This window comes from Mauremys reevesii, linkage group 7, assembly GCF_016161935.1.
Source record: "Mauremys reevesii isolate NIE-2019 linkage group 7, ASM1616193v1, whole genome shotgun sequence".
In the NCBI taxonomy this organism is placed as follows: Eukaryota; Metazoa; Chordata; order Testudines; family Geoemydidae; genus Mauremys; species Mauremys reevesii.
In genome coordinates, this window is record NC_052629.1 from 103,655,994 (window position 1) to 103,671,702 (window position 15,709).

The window sequence follows — 15,709 nt, forward strand, 5'->3', positions numbered from 1 at the left end:
TCAGGCATATTTTTCACATCTCATTCTTTGCATTCCACACCCTTGAGAGGACTAGCATCATGACACCCATCCTCCTGACTCTGTCCCAGTAAAGTTGGACAGGATTCCATTTGTTACCTAAACCAGCCCGAGGGACTGAGTGCTACTGGGCACTTCCTCCTAGGACAAGGCACCTTGCCATGACATCAGTCTGAGCTCATAAACTTTAAGGCCAGAAGAGACCATCATCATCATCTAGTCTGACCTCTTGCACATCACAGGACACAGAACCCACCCACTCCTGGAATGGGCCCGGAACCTCTGGCTGAGTTATGGAACTCCTCAAATCTTGATTTAAAGACTTCAAGTTAGAGGAAATTCACCATTTACTCTAGTTCAAACCAACAAGTGACTCATGCCCATGCTGCAGATGTGTCCCTATGGGTGCTCCACTGTAGGTGTATCTGTGCCCCTGTACCTCTAATAAGAGATTTTAGGTAGCAGTGTCTGTTCAGCCCGCACACGTGCTCTCCCCTCCCATGTGGTCTGCCTCAAGGCTATCTAGTGCTGCGCAGGCGAACTGCCCTCAGTTCCTTCTCTACTGCAGAGCCCCTTGGCGAGAACTCCAAAGCAGAGGGGAGGAGGGTGGGTTACGAAGCACCTATAAGGACGCATCTGAAGAATCGTTGTACTGCACAAGTGAGTAACGATGCAGTGTGTAATGATGCAAGCCTTTCACCTCCTTAGGGAGAACTGGTAGCACAACCAACACACTCTTATTAAGTTCTTGGAATAGCTTAAAGTCATCAGCCAGTGATGGAGGAGGGGACACCACCACTTCGTCTGGTGAGAAGGTGGAGAAGTTTGCTGATGGGGTAGTTCGCACCTCTAGTCTGGCCTCCTGCTCCTTGAAAGTTTCTTCCTCTGGTTCTGGGGCTCTGGATACCAAAGCCGTAAGGGGATGTCTAGTGGATCCCCTATGGGAGGTACTCGATGCCCAAGAAATGTGGGGCCTGTGGACTGCCCACGGATCCCAGTATAGCCACTGGGAGGAAAAGGAATAGGTGGTGGTACACAGGGTAGTGGCAGGGACAGGTGTAAGAGGAGGAGAAGGCAGGAAACAGAAAGAAGGCCAGGGTGGGGCAAATATCACCAGAATTAAGGGGGATGTGGATGAGGGACCTAGATTTGTGCTGGAGGGTAGGGGGTGGGGCGGGAGATTGGGAAGAAGAAGAGAAGAGGAGTAGGCAGAGGTGGTGGGAAATGCAGAGGGATGAGGATAACCAGGAAAGGTAAATGGGGTGGAGGGAGGAGGAAGAGAAGAGATGCTTTGATGCAGAAGAGAGATGTCTAAGAACCACGGGTGAACAGCAGATGGACAAGATTACCAAAAATCTCCCACAAAAGATTTAAAAAGTATGCGCCCGGCCCTAAGGCTGAGCTGGCTGTGAAGACACTCTGCCATCATAAATGGGGCCTCACCAACAGCAGTCCCCAGTGGTGATGAGGGGATGGGATCAGACGGAGATAACAGTATGTGCAGTTCCTTGCCCCAGTGTCGAGGCCAAGCTGGCTCGGAAGGGCTCCCTGTCATAGGCAAGGCTACCCCAACAGCAGCGCCTGTTAACTGTCTCAGTGGGTTGGCTGGCAGCTTATTGTCATCATAAAAGAAACCTGATTTCTGCACTCATGTTGGCAACTTTTCACTTGCTTTCTGGGTCAGTTGTGAAAGGGAACATGAGGTGACAATCTCTGTTTCCAAGGCAAGAAGAGGACACTATCCAGGTCAATTTCCATCAGCCCCTAGCACTGCCGCACTGAGGGATGGGTTTGTTTGTACAGCACCCCACATGCTGTTCTAGAAAGATATTTCCAAATACAGGATGCTTTTAAAGCATTTTATAGTTATTCCTAAAACTTCTCTGGCCTCTCTGTGTCATTTAGAGCCACTGAATATTAACTACCATACATACAGGTACCACTGACCACATCAGTAGTCTTAGACAATAGGATTGTCTAACAAAGATTTAAATTAATAATGTTTCATACAGCTATGGATTCTATGCTCATTTTATACACACAGAACATCTTATACACTCAATTTACTATAAGAGGTCTTTGACATCTACTCTTATTTCTGGTGCTGTGATGTACTCACAACGCCAGTCCCTTGTCAACTCTTCCTGGTTCTGCCTTCAAATCTGATCATCAGCCTGTCTTAACCCCATGTAGTTAAAAGAGAATCCCTATCACACTTTTCATTCTTATCTTTATAGGGAGAGCAGGTAGTGAACTGAACACTAGGAAGCTGCCAAAGCACATGTCATTGGGACTGGGCACAAAAAGAGAACTGGGCTCCCTTAATCTAACACTTGGCACCAGTGGCCCATGCTCCCCTCATGTGGGGCAGGAACCAAGCCGATTTACCCCTTCCCTTAAGCCTTCTTGGCCCCAGCACCTGGGGCCAATTGCCTGTACCTGCACCATCTGGCTGCATCTGGTGGGACTGGAGGTCTTTCAACTATGGGCGGGGGAGTGGAGAAGGGAAGAGAGCTAAGCTTGACTGGGCTCCCTCATGATGACCACCCCAAACCAAATGTTCTATCACTTCTCTGGGATAACAAATTTCTCCTGCTGTTAGCTAATGTAATTTGTCCTGTACCTCAAGTGGTAGCAGTCTGTGCTACAATGCTGAGGATCTAAGGTTCAAATCCTGGTAATGCTATAGGGTACAGGTGGCTATAGCAGTTACATCTGAACAATAGAATTTGACTGTTTTACTTTAAAAAAGACCTAGGAAATTACATTTTAAAATGTTAAAAGTATGTTATTTAGGTTGCAAATCTGACACTCAAAAGTTAAGAAACATCAGATGTCCACGCAACCTTAATTTTAACCTCCTGCTGGATATGCCCTATGATACATTCTTTAATTACATGATCACATACTATTTTCTCCACAGGTTGCCTGTCTTATTAAGCGCACAGGATGGAAGCCCAAGGTTGCATGGACATTTAAGATTTCATGGGCCACTAATTCTGGCATTTCCTAACTTTCAAGAGCTTTAATTTGCAACCTAAATAATATTTTTGTCATATGCTTTTATATTCAATGAATAAAATGTCTTATCAAATGCTTTACTCTCAAATTAATTCATCCCCACATGCAACTCTGACACAACCTCAAAACTCAAGTGCAGCTGTCTATACCCTTGTAAGACCCCAAAACATGTCTGTATTTTAAATTTATTATAAAAAATAACCTTAGGTGCTACACAAACCTTGTAAGATTCTACTGCCCGGTCATATGGAGCATGTAATTTTTGTTGCATGAGTAAATTATCGGTTTTTTCATAAGAGCCAGTGAGTTGATTTTGTGCCTCTGATGGCAAATTTGTCTAAAAAACGTACTTCGTCTGTGTTAATCTACATATTGTAAAACATCATTCTTCCACTTTATTAGTGATCATCATCACCATTTTCCTCTCTGGCATTATTTAACAAAGACGGCTTTTCAGTTTAGAAATTTATTACCCCCACTTGCCCAACCTTCACAAAACTCCTCTTGCTCAAAAACGGAAAAAGAGCCAACAAATAAACACATCTTTTATATTTATATTTTATGGTGCATTTTTACCACTGAATGCACTATGCATTTTTTATTCACCTGATTGCCTTCATCTCTGTGTTATTACTGTATTTAGCATACCATCAGCAGCCAAGCAGAACCAAACAACTCCATGTTCAGACTTCAAAGCAGGTGAAACATTAATTGTGGCGTCTGCATGTTTACAGTAGATGGAGTGACGTCTACCAGTTCTCCCAGCAAGAGTCACAGAAGGTTCTGCAGACAGCTCAGGTCACTGCTGCGCTTGCAGACCTCACACACCAATTATGCATCACCATACGGTTTGTTCACATTACTTAACTCTGTGTCTTCATGCCATATTAGTCATCTGCATTTAGTCTCCAAAGCGCATCACTACCAGACTGATGCCCCCATTTGAATCTATTGCTCAACTGTATTCTATTTGATCTCCAAAAGGAATATCGCATCCTGGACATTAGCTTTAATAAGACCATAAAAAATCCTTACTTAGGAATAAGCAAGATGTGGGAATATTCAGAGGACACCTCCAAAGCATATTTTCCACGATTCTTGGGGGCACCACTCCCTTGAATCGTTTCCCTGCAAAGATAATTTTGGGAACAACACTGCTGTGGGAAACACTCTGTATGCCCAATGCAGAAAATGGTGCTATGTCAAGCTGTTCTCTCATGATTGTCCATTCATTCCAGACAGCAAAGCTACTTTCTTTCCATACTGACTAATGGTGCCTTCAAACTAAGTCAAGTACTTCAGCATGCTGGGCATCAGGGCTGGGTAGGCAACACTGGATGTTACCCTGTCATTCGTGGGTAAATTCATTTTCCTTTGCTCACATCCAGTTCTTCATATTCCCCATTTCCATCTTCTGTGCTTCTTAAGACTTTGCACTGGATCCTATCAATCACCATATTATCTGAGCACCACCTATTTGGAAAGGCCCTCAGGAGCTGTTAAATAAGGGATGTACACAGAAGCCTTCCAGGGATCCAAATGTCATTTTGAGGACATGTCTATTCAGGGAGTGAGACTCCATGGTATGGGTGCTGGCACAGCAGCAGTTTGAGTTGCTGCAGTACCATTGTGGGGAGAGAAGTCGTTAAAAATCATTGTTTCCTGCTCCATCCAGACCCCAACGAAGTGCACTGCATTTCTGATGAAGTCCTAAGAATTCCTTCATCTTCTGCTCTGCCTTCATCCATCCTCAAAGGTCATATTTTTTCTGGCTAGGGACTGTTTCAAATCATGTCAACAACACTCAAACCTCCAAAATGAATAAAATAAAAAAACCAACACAACCCTACCCCCCTCAAAAAAAGGTGCTGCTTTCTCCTTCTTCCAGGGACTGAACATGTTACCTACATGATCCCCTCAAGCCCCCAGCAATATGAAAGTACAAAGCATTAGCCAGCCAGCAACCAGCCAAACTCAGGAGCAGCACACATAATGAATAAAATTGGAATCTTCCATGACTATAACGATACATAAAAGGCTACAAGAAGCAAATGCGACTCAATAAAGGCAGGTGTTAGTAATGGAGATTCAATTATTAGAAAAATGTAGATAGCTGGTCTGTGATGAGAACAGTATGACAGTATGCCTGTAGGGGAGAGTCTGATGATAGAGATCTCCCAGGTTATAGTCAGGAGAGGACTGAAAAAAGTAATGTGATGATAAACAGTCACATAAAAAGAATCTGGCACATCAGAAAAAGGCAGGCTAATAAACAGGGACAAGTTTTAAAGTGCTTGTACACAAATGCCAGAAGTAAATAATATAAGATGGGTGAACTAGAGTGTGTTGTGAAGGGGGGGATATATATATATATAGGCACAGAAGAAACCTGGTGGACTGAGAGCAAACCATGGGACACAATCATTTCAGGTACAAAAATATATCGAAAGGACAGAACAGGTGGGTGGAGGGGAGGACACTATATGTGAAAAGAAAGTGTAGATAAAAAATGAAGTAAATCTTAAATCCACCATGTTCCCCACAGTCTCTCTGGATGGATGCTTCATCTAATAAAAAAAAAATATAACATTGATCTATTATCGACCACACCACCAGACCAGGACAGTAGATGATGATGAAATGGGAAATGAGAGAATTAGGCTATCAAAAAGAGAACAATAATATAGATTTAGATTTCATTATTATTGACAAAACAGTAAAAGAACTATAAAAGACTAAAAAAGCCACCGTGGCTTAACAACCATGTAAAAGAAGCAGTGAGAGATAAAAACTTTCTTTAAAAAGTGTGGAAGTCAAATTAGTGAGGCAAATAGAAAGGAGCAACAAACACTGCCAACTTAAGTGCAAGAGTGTAATAAGAAAGCCAGAAGAACCGGGCAAATTAGTTGAAACAATAGTAAAGAATAAAATTGTCAGACACAGAAAAAAAAAAACTCTTGAGCATAGTCAACATGGTTTCTGTAAAAAGGAAATCGTGTAATCTATTCTAGTTTCTTTGGAAGAGGAAACAAACATGTGGACAGAAAAGATCTTGGCGTCATTGTGAATAGTTCTCTGAAGATGTAAGATTAAAGAAGCTAGACTCTTCAGCTTGGAAAAAAGAGAAGACTAAGGGGGACATGATAGATATATAAAATCATGAGGATGTTGAGAAAGTGGGATATAAAAAAAATATATATATTTATTCATAATAAGAAAGGGGGTCACCAAAATGAAATTAATAGCAGCAGCAAAACGACTATAACAATGTTTAAAAGGGGACTGATAAATTCATGGTGACTAAGTCCATAAATGGGCTATAGCAGAATGATGGAGATGGATGGCAGGAGAGAGATCACTTGATCATTGCCTGTTAGGTTCACTCTCTGGGGGGGGCATGGGCCACCACACTGTCGGTAGACAGATACTGGGCTAGGGACCTTGGTCTGACCTCAATGCTTACCACCAAATGAACCAAGTCTAAAACAGACACAAATAATCAAGACGAAATTTAAGGATAAGAACAGAAAATGCACACTAGAGAATGAATTATCCTTTTGGTTTTAGAGGACTACAGATAAGTAATGACTACATAGCACCTTTGGGGCTATGTAGGCAGGGTGAGTACCTTCTCATACAAAGGACTTTATATTATGGTTACATCAGGAAAATATCCCTGCTGAGGTATGTGTTTATTTTCACTAAACAAGTCTGAAACAGCAAGAGGTGCAGCTTGTGCTTTGCAAACAAGGTGGAGGGTTTTCCCCTTTTGTTTCTTCCACTGAGTTACTGATTTACGAGCGTCCTCCACAATGGACCCAGCAACCACCACCACGGGATAAATTCTGTTTGTGCAAACATTTTCAGAACAGACAGCATATCTGAGTCATGCAGGAAATCATAACTTGCTTCTACAGTTCACCCTTCACTCAAAACTCATTGCAATGAGAACCTATGTCCATGGAAACCCATAAAGCAAAGAAAGTGAGAGTTTTATCTCAAGGGCTAAATGTTTCGTACATCATATTGGAATTGGTTCGTATGAATTTGGCGGGGGGGAATCCCAGTAGAAAGGTATTCCAGTATTGGGACTCTGTACAGTTTGCCAGTCTCTCCAAGTAAGCGATATTACAACAAGCAGATGCCATGGACAAAACTGACAAAATTATAGCAAGTATGACTAGCAGTTATATGACTGAATGGGAAGTCTGTTGGACTTGGGGCTTGGCTCTGTCACTGTCACTGTGGGAGACTCAGTAAATTACCTCTCTATCCTTCAGTTTCCACATTTGTGAAATGGGATTACTACTTTCCTACCTCACAGGAAGGATGCAAAAATGAATGCCAGTTTCCTCACACCGCGACCTGCACAGCTGGCATCTGAAGTATCAGATAATTGATGACAGTCACTACCAATCTTGATGCCTCAAATATATCAGACTTGATGGATGAACTGTCTGATCCAGTATAGTAAATTCATGTTCATCCAAATATTCCATTAGGCACTGGTCATCACAGACTTATGAAAATAAGGAATCCAATACAGAGGTACCAATCTCTCCCCGAGCTAGCACTAAAGCCATGGTTTCATTCCCTGTTGTTTCATTACAGGTTCCTGCATCGTTCTTCATACCGAATGACCCTGGCAGCAACTGTGGCAAGATTTTCAGCTCCTGTTCCTACCTTTTTGTTTGTATAATTCACTTTGTTGTTGCCAACCCAGCTCTTTTGTCTGCTAAAGATGCCTTTGTCTGAAAGAACAGTCGGACAGCTTAACATGTATAGCAACAGTAGATCCTCCAGCAGAAGGGTCATTGTCCCTCCTTATATGTAGTCCTGCAGAAAGAGACACCGATCATAGAAACTGAACAAGACATCTTTTCACAACTGATTAAGTTCAACAAGTACACCCAACCCCAAGTCTAGACACACTTATTTCAGTTTAAGAGTAGTTTAGTTTGGTTTATGTTAAACAGATTTCTAATCAATTTAAATTAAGCCAGAAAAAACCTGGTTTAAACCAAAATAAGAGTGTCCACATGCCCTTTTGCACCAATTTAAGCAAATCAGATTAAAACCACACCATAAAGTTAACATGGTGCGATTTTCTGATGTAGAAAAGGTCTGGGCGAGGCCAGTATCTCATTGCTGATTAACTGAAAATTCTCCACTATGGCCACGAGTCTCTCTGACACCCATCGCCCATGCATCTGAACACCAAAACATCACTGACTGACTCAGACAGGAGGTGGCCTTTTAGAAAAGAAGTTACCAAAATGTTCTTCTGAACTAGCTATAAGATACTACTGTGGTGAGTGCAGTACAGACCCTATACGTAAATAAATTACCAAGAGTGGGGGAAAGAATAGTTGAGGACACATTTCAGACATGTAACGTTTACAGTTCACTCACTGATCATAATAGAAAGTCTTTAACCCTTTCACTTCCAGAACTCCACTGTACTTGCTATGTTCCTCCTGTTTGTAGCATTAAATTGACACAATACCAAATGATAGATAATGTAACCAGTACACTGAGCAGCACAACAAGAACATTCAATACCTAGATGCGTATGCAATATTCACAACCCTGAAGCAGTTCAGCAGAGCCAGTAACATTATGCAGGGATTTAAAGGAACAGTGCACAAGCTAATTCAGAGAGCACTTGGAGGGCAGGGGGGAAGAGGGGGTTGTGTGCGGGGTTTGGTTTTGTTTTAACACAGTGTTCTCTCATTTGATGATTCCACCCTTTTTGAAGTGGCCAGAATGCCTCCTCTCTGCTGTCAGATAGCTTAAAAGCTATGAGGAAGTGCCACTGCATCATTCAAGCTAAATCCATTAAAAATAAGTCTGAGAATGCTGGAGACTTAATTAATTTACAGTTCTTACTATTTCATAAGTGCTATGAAATTAATCAGTAGAAACAAAGAGCAAAAGCATAAATACCGGATTTCTCCTGGGTTAACTGGTCATTAAACTGTTGGGGGATTTATTTTAATTCCAACAGCAAGCAGGGGGCTAGGAAGCATCCACATTAGATTACATGAGTACAACATTTTACAGGTGGATACCACCGAATTCCACTACAGTCTGGTTACAGGAATCGGTTTTCCCCCACTGAAACAGGAAAGCCAAACACTACATACCCCAGCCTTCCTCTCTCATTCCCAGCCCTTCAGGAAGTTATGAAGCCAATTTTCCCTAACAGTATTCTCAGGAGGGAAAGTTAACTTCCCATAAAGGTAAAATTATTATTTTTGTGCCTCCCCAGAGAAGGTCAGGAGGGGGGCCACCAACTTCCTTGCTTTAGCAGAGAGAATGAGATTTTCCTGCATCAATGCCAAGAATAGACACCCTAAATTCAATTATCCTAATCTCTGGCTATCCATCAGCAGCAGGGTGGGACCAACTGATTCAGAATTTCTATTAACTAGAGACTTTTTTTTTTTTTTTAAGTATACAAAAAAAGGCACTGCACCACCAATTGGTTCCTGGTGCTCTCCACTCACCAAAATGATCCATTTCATTCTATTCCCTCAATATGAAGCCATAAGTACTTTCCCAGCAGACCCATGGTAATTGGCACCGTCCTCTTCCCATCAATCCTCCAAAGGCCTGATGTACTCCTCTATCTTTACACTCAGCCTATACTATAGTAACATGTTCTGCCATATTTTTTTGGCATATACTGGGGGAAAATACTAACTCTGAATGAAACACTGTTCCACAGTAACCAGGATCAGAATGATTTTTTTTTATCTATATGCCATTTAGTATATACAGGCCTAATACAGATGATGAGTTGATGATTTTACAGTAGATCCTCACTTGTAAAACAAATTGGTGTTAGTAAAGAGAGTGATTAATGCCTCCATTTTCTAAAGTTTTTGTGACAGTTCCACGACTGGAAAAAGGTAAGACATCTGCCATCCATCCTAGCCCACTGTAGTGCTGTTTTAAAAGTTACAGGGATATTTGCTACAATTTACTAAAGATATCAGCTTCAGAGATTACTACACTGGTCAAATAATTTTTAAAAAGTAGTCGCTTGTCTGTTATTGATTCATATTATTCAATTATTTACAGAGCTGGCTGGATAGTGGAATATATGGTAATAATTTTACAACTAATGGGACAAAATTCAATAAAATTATTCATAAAAATTGTATGACCAGCACTTAAAATTATGAGATACCAGTTAGTCCAGGGGTTCTCAAACTGGGGGTAAGGACCCCTCAGGGGGTTGCAAGGTTATTACATGGCAGTCGTGAGTTGTCAGCCTCCACCCCAAACCCCGCTTTGCCTCCAGCATTTATAATGGTGTTAAATATATTAAAAAGTGTTTTTAATATATAAGGGGGGTTGCACTCAGAGGCTTGCTGTGTGAAAGCGGTCACCGGTACAAAAGTCTGAGAACCCCTGAGTTAGTCAAAGCGTACCACAGATATTCACTGTAGCCTCTGAGAGTAGTACATAATTGTTCAAACTATTTACCAAAATACCCACAATTCCCTCTGTGACATAAGGGAAATAATAATAAATACCGAGTAAAGAAAGTTAATCTGAATCCAGATCATTTCAGTTTAAAAAAAAAAAACCACCAGAGTCTGGGCCGCCCTAGTTTGCACCAACTCTTGTTCTCATTAGTCTTGCTAATATCCACATTCAAGCAGAAAAGTCACAGACAAGCCAGGTTTCTCTGGCAGTTACCAATGCTACCAGCAGTAGGAGCTTTGCATAAATTGAAAGTTCTAGTAGAGGTGAAGGAAGTAATTTTTAGAGCTGAGAAAAGGTGCCAGAGCATCAACAGAGTATAAATGGAACAAGACAGAACAGAAAAACTGGTATTAAAATGTACAGATGAGACAAACACGATAGAGCAAATCCAAATTTCCCCAAAGTTGGGAAGGTAGGGTGCTCTAGTTTGGGACTGCCACTATCTACTGGCAAGGAAGACTAGCTATTTGAGAGGAATGAAATGCACATAAACCTCCAGGTCAAGATTTTGAATAATGACTAGTGATTTGGGGTTCCCAACTTGAGATGGCTCAAAAAGGACCTGATTTTCAGAAAGTGCTGAAAACTATATTCTCTGAAACCTACACTTCTTCAAGGAATATCAAGTTGGGCACCCAAAAACTGAGGCATCCAAAAAATCACTAGTCGTTTTTTAAAATCCTGACCTCCAGATTAGTAATGAAAGCATGGGGGAGAAGCAAAGTGTCCCTGGAAAGCAGCAGCTACAACAAGGAAAATACTACAAAATACTTACTTTTACAGAGATATTTGATGTCTCAGGGATTGTCTACATTACTGCTTAAGCTGATGTAAGCTTACGTCACTCAGGGGTATGAAAAAGCCACCCCCCAAGCAATGCAAGTTACATCGACCTAAGCACCGTCCACACTAGTGCTAAATTGGTGGGAGAGCATAGCTTCTGCCTCTTGGTTGAGTTGGAGTAATTATGCCTATGGGAGAGCAATCACCAGACGCAATACAGCGGCACAACTGCATCAGTGCAGCTGTAGCATCGTACCATAGACTAGCCCTCAGAAAGAAAGGAGGAAGAGAGAATTACAGATGAGTAACAACTAATTGCTTGTTCAGATGTAATTAATAGTCAGTGCTTTAGAGAAGAACCTCATTAATATGCACCTGTTGCAGATTACAAAGTAAACAAACAAAATAAAAAATTCTGTACTACAAAATGTACTGTGACATTTATTTTCATAAGTGTTTAGTTCTTCATATAAAATGTATTGTACAGCATCTCACTACAGCAGTGTACTAAGAAACGGGGCTGAGACTGCTACAGATTGTTTTGTTAGAATGATCAGGTTTTTGTCTTACGAGAATAAAAATTAACAATTCTCTGCTATGGTATAAGTTAACAATATAATAATGCTTAGCAATTATATCACCTTTTAAATTTTCAAAGCACCATGTAAACACTACTGGTTAACATTTACATTAATATTGTAATAAAAGGGTAACTGATTAAAAATGTGTATAATTACATTTCTAGAACTCCTTTCACTACAAAGAATTCCAAAGTGTATTACAGGCATTATACACAAATGGTTATCTACCCATTACTGAAATGCAGTCACAACTGAGGTAGACCACCAAAGCAATACAACAATAGTTTAATACAGAAAGTGAAGAAAAACAACATACTGGAAACTGAAGGGTCTGTAAAAGTAGTCACATTGTAATTACCCAAATTAAATCTTAGTCAAGACAAATTTCTTTACTCTTGCAAAAAGTCCCATGTATTCTTTAATGATGGGTTGTGTTTGCACCGTGACATGACTTACCATATGGTGTGTGTGACATGTGCATAATATATAATATTCAAGGCACCATGTACTCAGTGATAAGCTTGATCTAAGTCCTGTGGCAATGTTTCTGTATATTGTAGCACTCCAGTGCAGACAACAGGAGATTCTGTGGTATGTTGAGATAAATTTTAATCACTGAGGTTTTTATTTAATTGAATATGAAAATAACAACAATCAATACTGTTCTTTAACCTGATATTAATTTCTATCTATTTTACGCTGCCTCTACATTTTTAATATTCAATGTACTGCACAATTTTGGACTGAAACTATAGAATAACTGTACTATACATGCCAGAGGAAGCAGAGGTTTTGTTAGCTGGGTAGAGGAGAGTTGGGGCTCCTGAGAAAGTGTGGGAGGCCGTTTGAGTTTGCGGACAAACACACTAGCTAAATTGTTAAAATGAAACACTGTGAAACAGTTAATGTTGACAACGGAATTGAGACCATTGAATTTCTAACTTACATCCCCCCAACAAAGGGATGGTGCTGTTCACACCCTTCTCAAAAGCGTTGGGTTTTGAATGACTTCCAGCTCAGACAGGAAATACTGGATCAGCTACGTACAATCTTTCACGGGTTTTCTTTGCAAACAAAAGGCCTACAGAACTAAATTTTTAAAAAACGGAAGCAGGAATTATGGAGCATAATTTGGTGGAAAATTCCACAGTACCGTGGTATACTTGGGATCCAGATCACAACACAGACTAATTTTATTTTGGCTGTATAAAGTACTAAGAAATATAGCTTACCCTCTCTACTTGTCCTTCCTTATGCTTCAATTTGTACACTTTCAGCTTTGGAAGAAAAGTCTCAACGTAGTTCTTGTCTTCCATCCCTTGAAGCAATACCCCATGGAATGCCAATCTGCAGGTGTTTGCATGAATATCAGTATCCAGCTTGGAGCCAATCACAAGGCAAAATTTAGGACAAGTGACAGGTTTTTCAAACTCCAGTAAAGCCCATTGTTGCCTTGGAAGCTGCCCTTCTCCTGTTTGGTCATTTTCTTTGTTTTCCTCTGAAGATTTTGAGCCCTTGGATAAGTATTCCTCTTGATAAAGATATTCCTTTTCAAAATCAAAAGCATTCTCCAGGGGTTCTTTGCTGAAGTCAGCAGGGGCTGGGCTGAAAAACATCACTCTTCCCATGACTGTTTCATGACCAACTGTGATGTGAAACTTGGCTTTGGTCTGAAGAGCACCACGGAAATACTGGATTTTCTTCAAGGAGATGACAGCAGCATGTATGGTCTGGAGAGATTCTGGAGTACAGATTAGACCTCGTTCTAGCAGCTTGGGATCAAACTGGGTCACACAGACGCCTACTCTGTCACCCTGCATGGCATACGTTACAGGAGTATGGAACATCTGCATAGATTTGACTTTCTTTGTCACCTGTTGAGGAGGAAACAAGAGTAAGAAAATTAACTGTATTTGTATTTACCTGCATGGAATGAGTGTCAAATCACAGTGTATCAAGCCCTGGCTCTCTGCTAAAGATTCACATCGTCCAGAAGAGACTGAAATTTAAAAAATGGAAAGCAATCAAATTAAGAATATATTCACAAAATTATCTAAAAGGAACCCTGATATGATTCTCCCAAAGAGTTTTATTTTCATCTTCTAGAATGTAAAGTCACCAATGCTCAGACTATCTTGATGTGTGTGCTAACTCTGCAGATATGGCTACCAGAAATCAGCAAACCAATGAAAATTTGGTAATGCATAAGTCAGATGAAAAATCAGCTATTCCATTTCTATTTATTATAAGAAAGTGGTACTCTAAGATATCATCAAGATGAGTAACAGCCACCTATGTAACTACATAATTTTATTTTCATTACCCTCTTTTTCCCTTACCCACCTCTTGTTTCACGCACTCATTTATTGCATCATATTAAATCAGATTGTAAGCTATTCGGGGGCAGGGGCCCTCTCTTAATATGTATTTGCACAGAGTCGAACACAGTGAGATCATAGAAGGATCCAGAAAAATACAAACAATAAAAGCACACTCCCAGGCAATTGTCTGCATTTATCTAATAATAAATATTAATGCACACATTCATGCATACCAGTGTACAAAGCCCCAAATCAGTTTGAAATAAAAATATACATTCAACTGGACTAACTGCAAAACAATTAAAATAAGCCATAGCTCTAGTTTTAAATATTAACATTTATTCTAACATGCACATGGACTGCTCTAGAACGCTGTGCAGGTAAGGCGGTTTGCATGAGAATCTTATATTAACACATATGGGTAGCACTTGAAGACAGGCCCCTTTAAATAACCTCTGAAGTTTAACTGGAATCACTCTCAACTTAATTATAGAATATCCACATCCAAACTCTCTAACCAGATTTAGTCATGTAATAAATAAATAAATTATAATAGCAGCAATCATATTATCTTCTATCCAAGTTTGTGTGTGCGCGTGCACGCCTGCTTTAGTAAAGGTTCATCATTCTTCACAGCCTGTGTGAAGTATTATTACATCGATTTGACAGCTGGGGAAACTGCGGCACAGAGAGGCTACATGATTTGCCGAAGGTCATGACAGGCCAGTGGCAGAATCCAAAATGGAACACAAGTTACTATGGACCTTATTAGAGTTTGGAAAACCATTCACTTGTTCTGACTCCATCCCATGAACCAAGCACTTCACAATACTATCTCTCTAAGATCCTCAAATTTCCATACTTGATTATGGTATAGACAAAGATTTGACTATGCACCTCTACCCCGATATAACACGAATTTGGATATAATGCGGTAAAGCAGAGCTCCGGGGAAGGGTGTGCACTCTGGTGGATCAAAGCAAGTTTGATAGAACGCGGTTTCACCTATAACGCGGTAAGCTTTTTGGCTCCCGAGGACAGCGTTATATCGGGGTAAAGGTGTATTTGGAAATAAATGTTTCTTCAACAAATATATGAAGATGCTCACTCCAAAAGTTTAATGCAAAAAGGTGCTGGAAGTTCCAGATTAAACACTGCAGCTAAGACTTTCTTGAGTCTATAGCTTTAGTCTTCACATTAAAGATGACATCCCTAGAAACATTTCTGAGAAATAAACGGTGGAGTTAGTTTTATTAAAAACATATTTCAAGTCATCTACCGCTGGGGGTGTTCCCCTTTACTCAGCTGATAACACCATCTTACTCACTGACATTCACACACAAAGGGGCTATCCCACTCACTGAGGTTTTTCCCTGAAATTATTAGAGGACACTATATTCCTTTATGTTTTAGTTAGTTGTTACTGACGTCCTCCACTGCTAATGAGCCATTGAACCACTGCCACACCTATGTCTCAGAGGTAGCTTT

The 15,709-nt window shown here is 40.5% G+C and overlaps 1 protein-coding gene across 4 annotated transcripts in view; it reads right to left on the minus strand.

Moving 5' to 3' along the window:
- Positions 1-15,709, minus strand: part of EEFSEC (eukaryotic elongation factor, selenocysteine-tRNA specific) — a 189,932-nt gene that overhangs the window by 54,741 nt on the left and 119,482 nt on the right. For 3 of the 4 annotated variants that reach the window (XR_005601327.1, XM_039547804.1, XM_039547803.1), the window contains exon 7: positions 13,133-13,774. Coding sequence is in view for 2 of the 4 variants with exons in the window: in XM_039547804.1 (XP_039403738.1) it covers positions 13,133-13,774 (642 nt within the window). In the remaining 2 variants the exon portion in view is untranslated. Of the gene's footprint in view, positions 1-7,722; positions 7,876-13,132; positions 13,775-15,709 lie in introns of all 4 variants that reach the window. The other variant, XR_005601328.1, reaches the window with a different exon arrangement.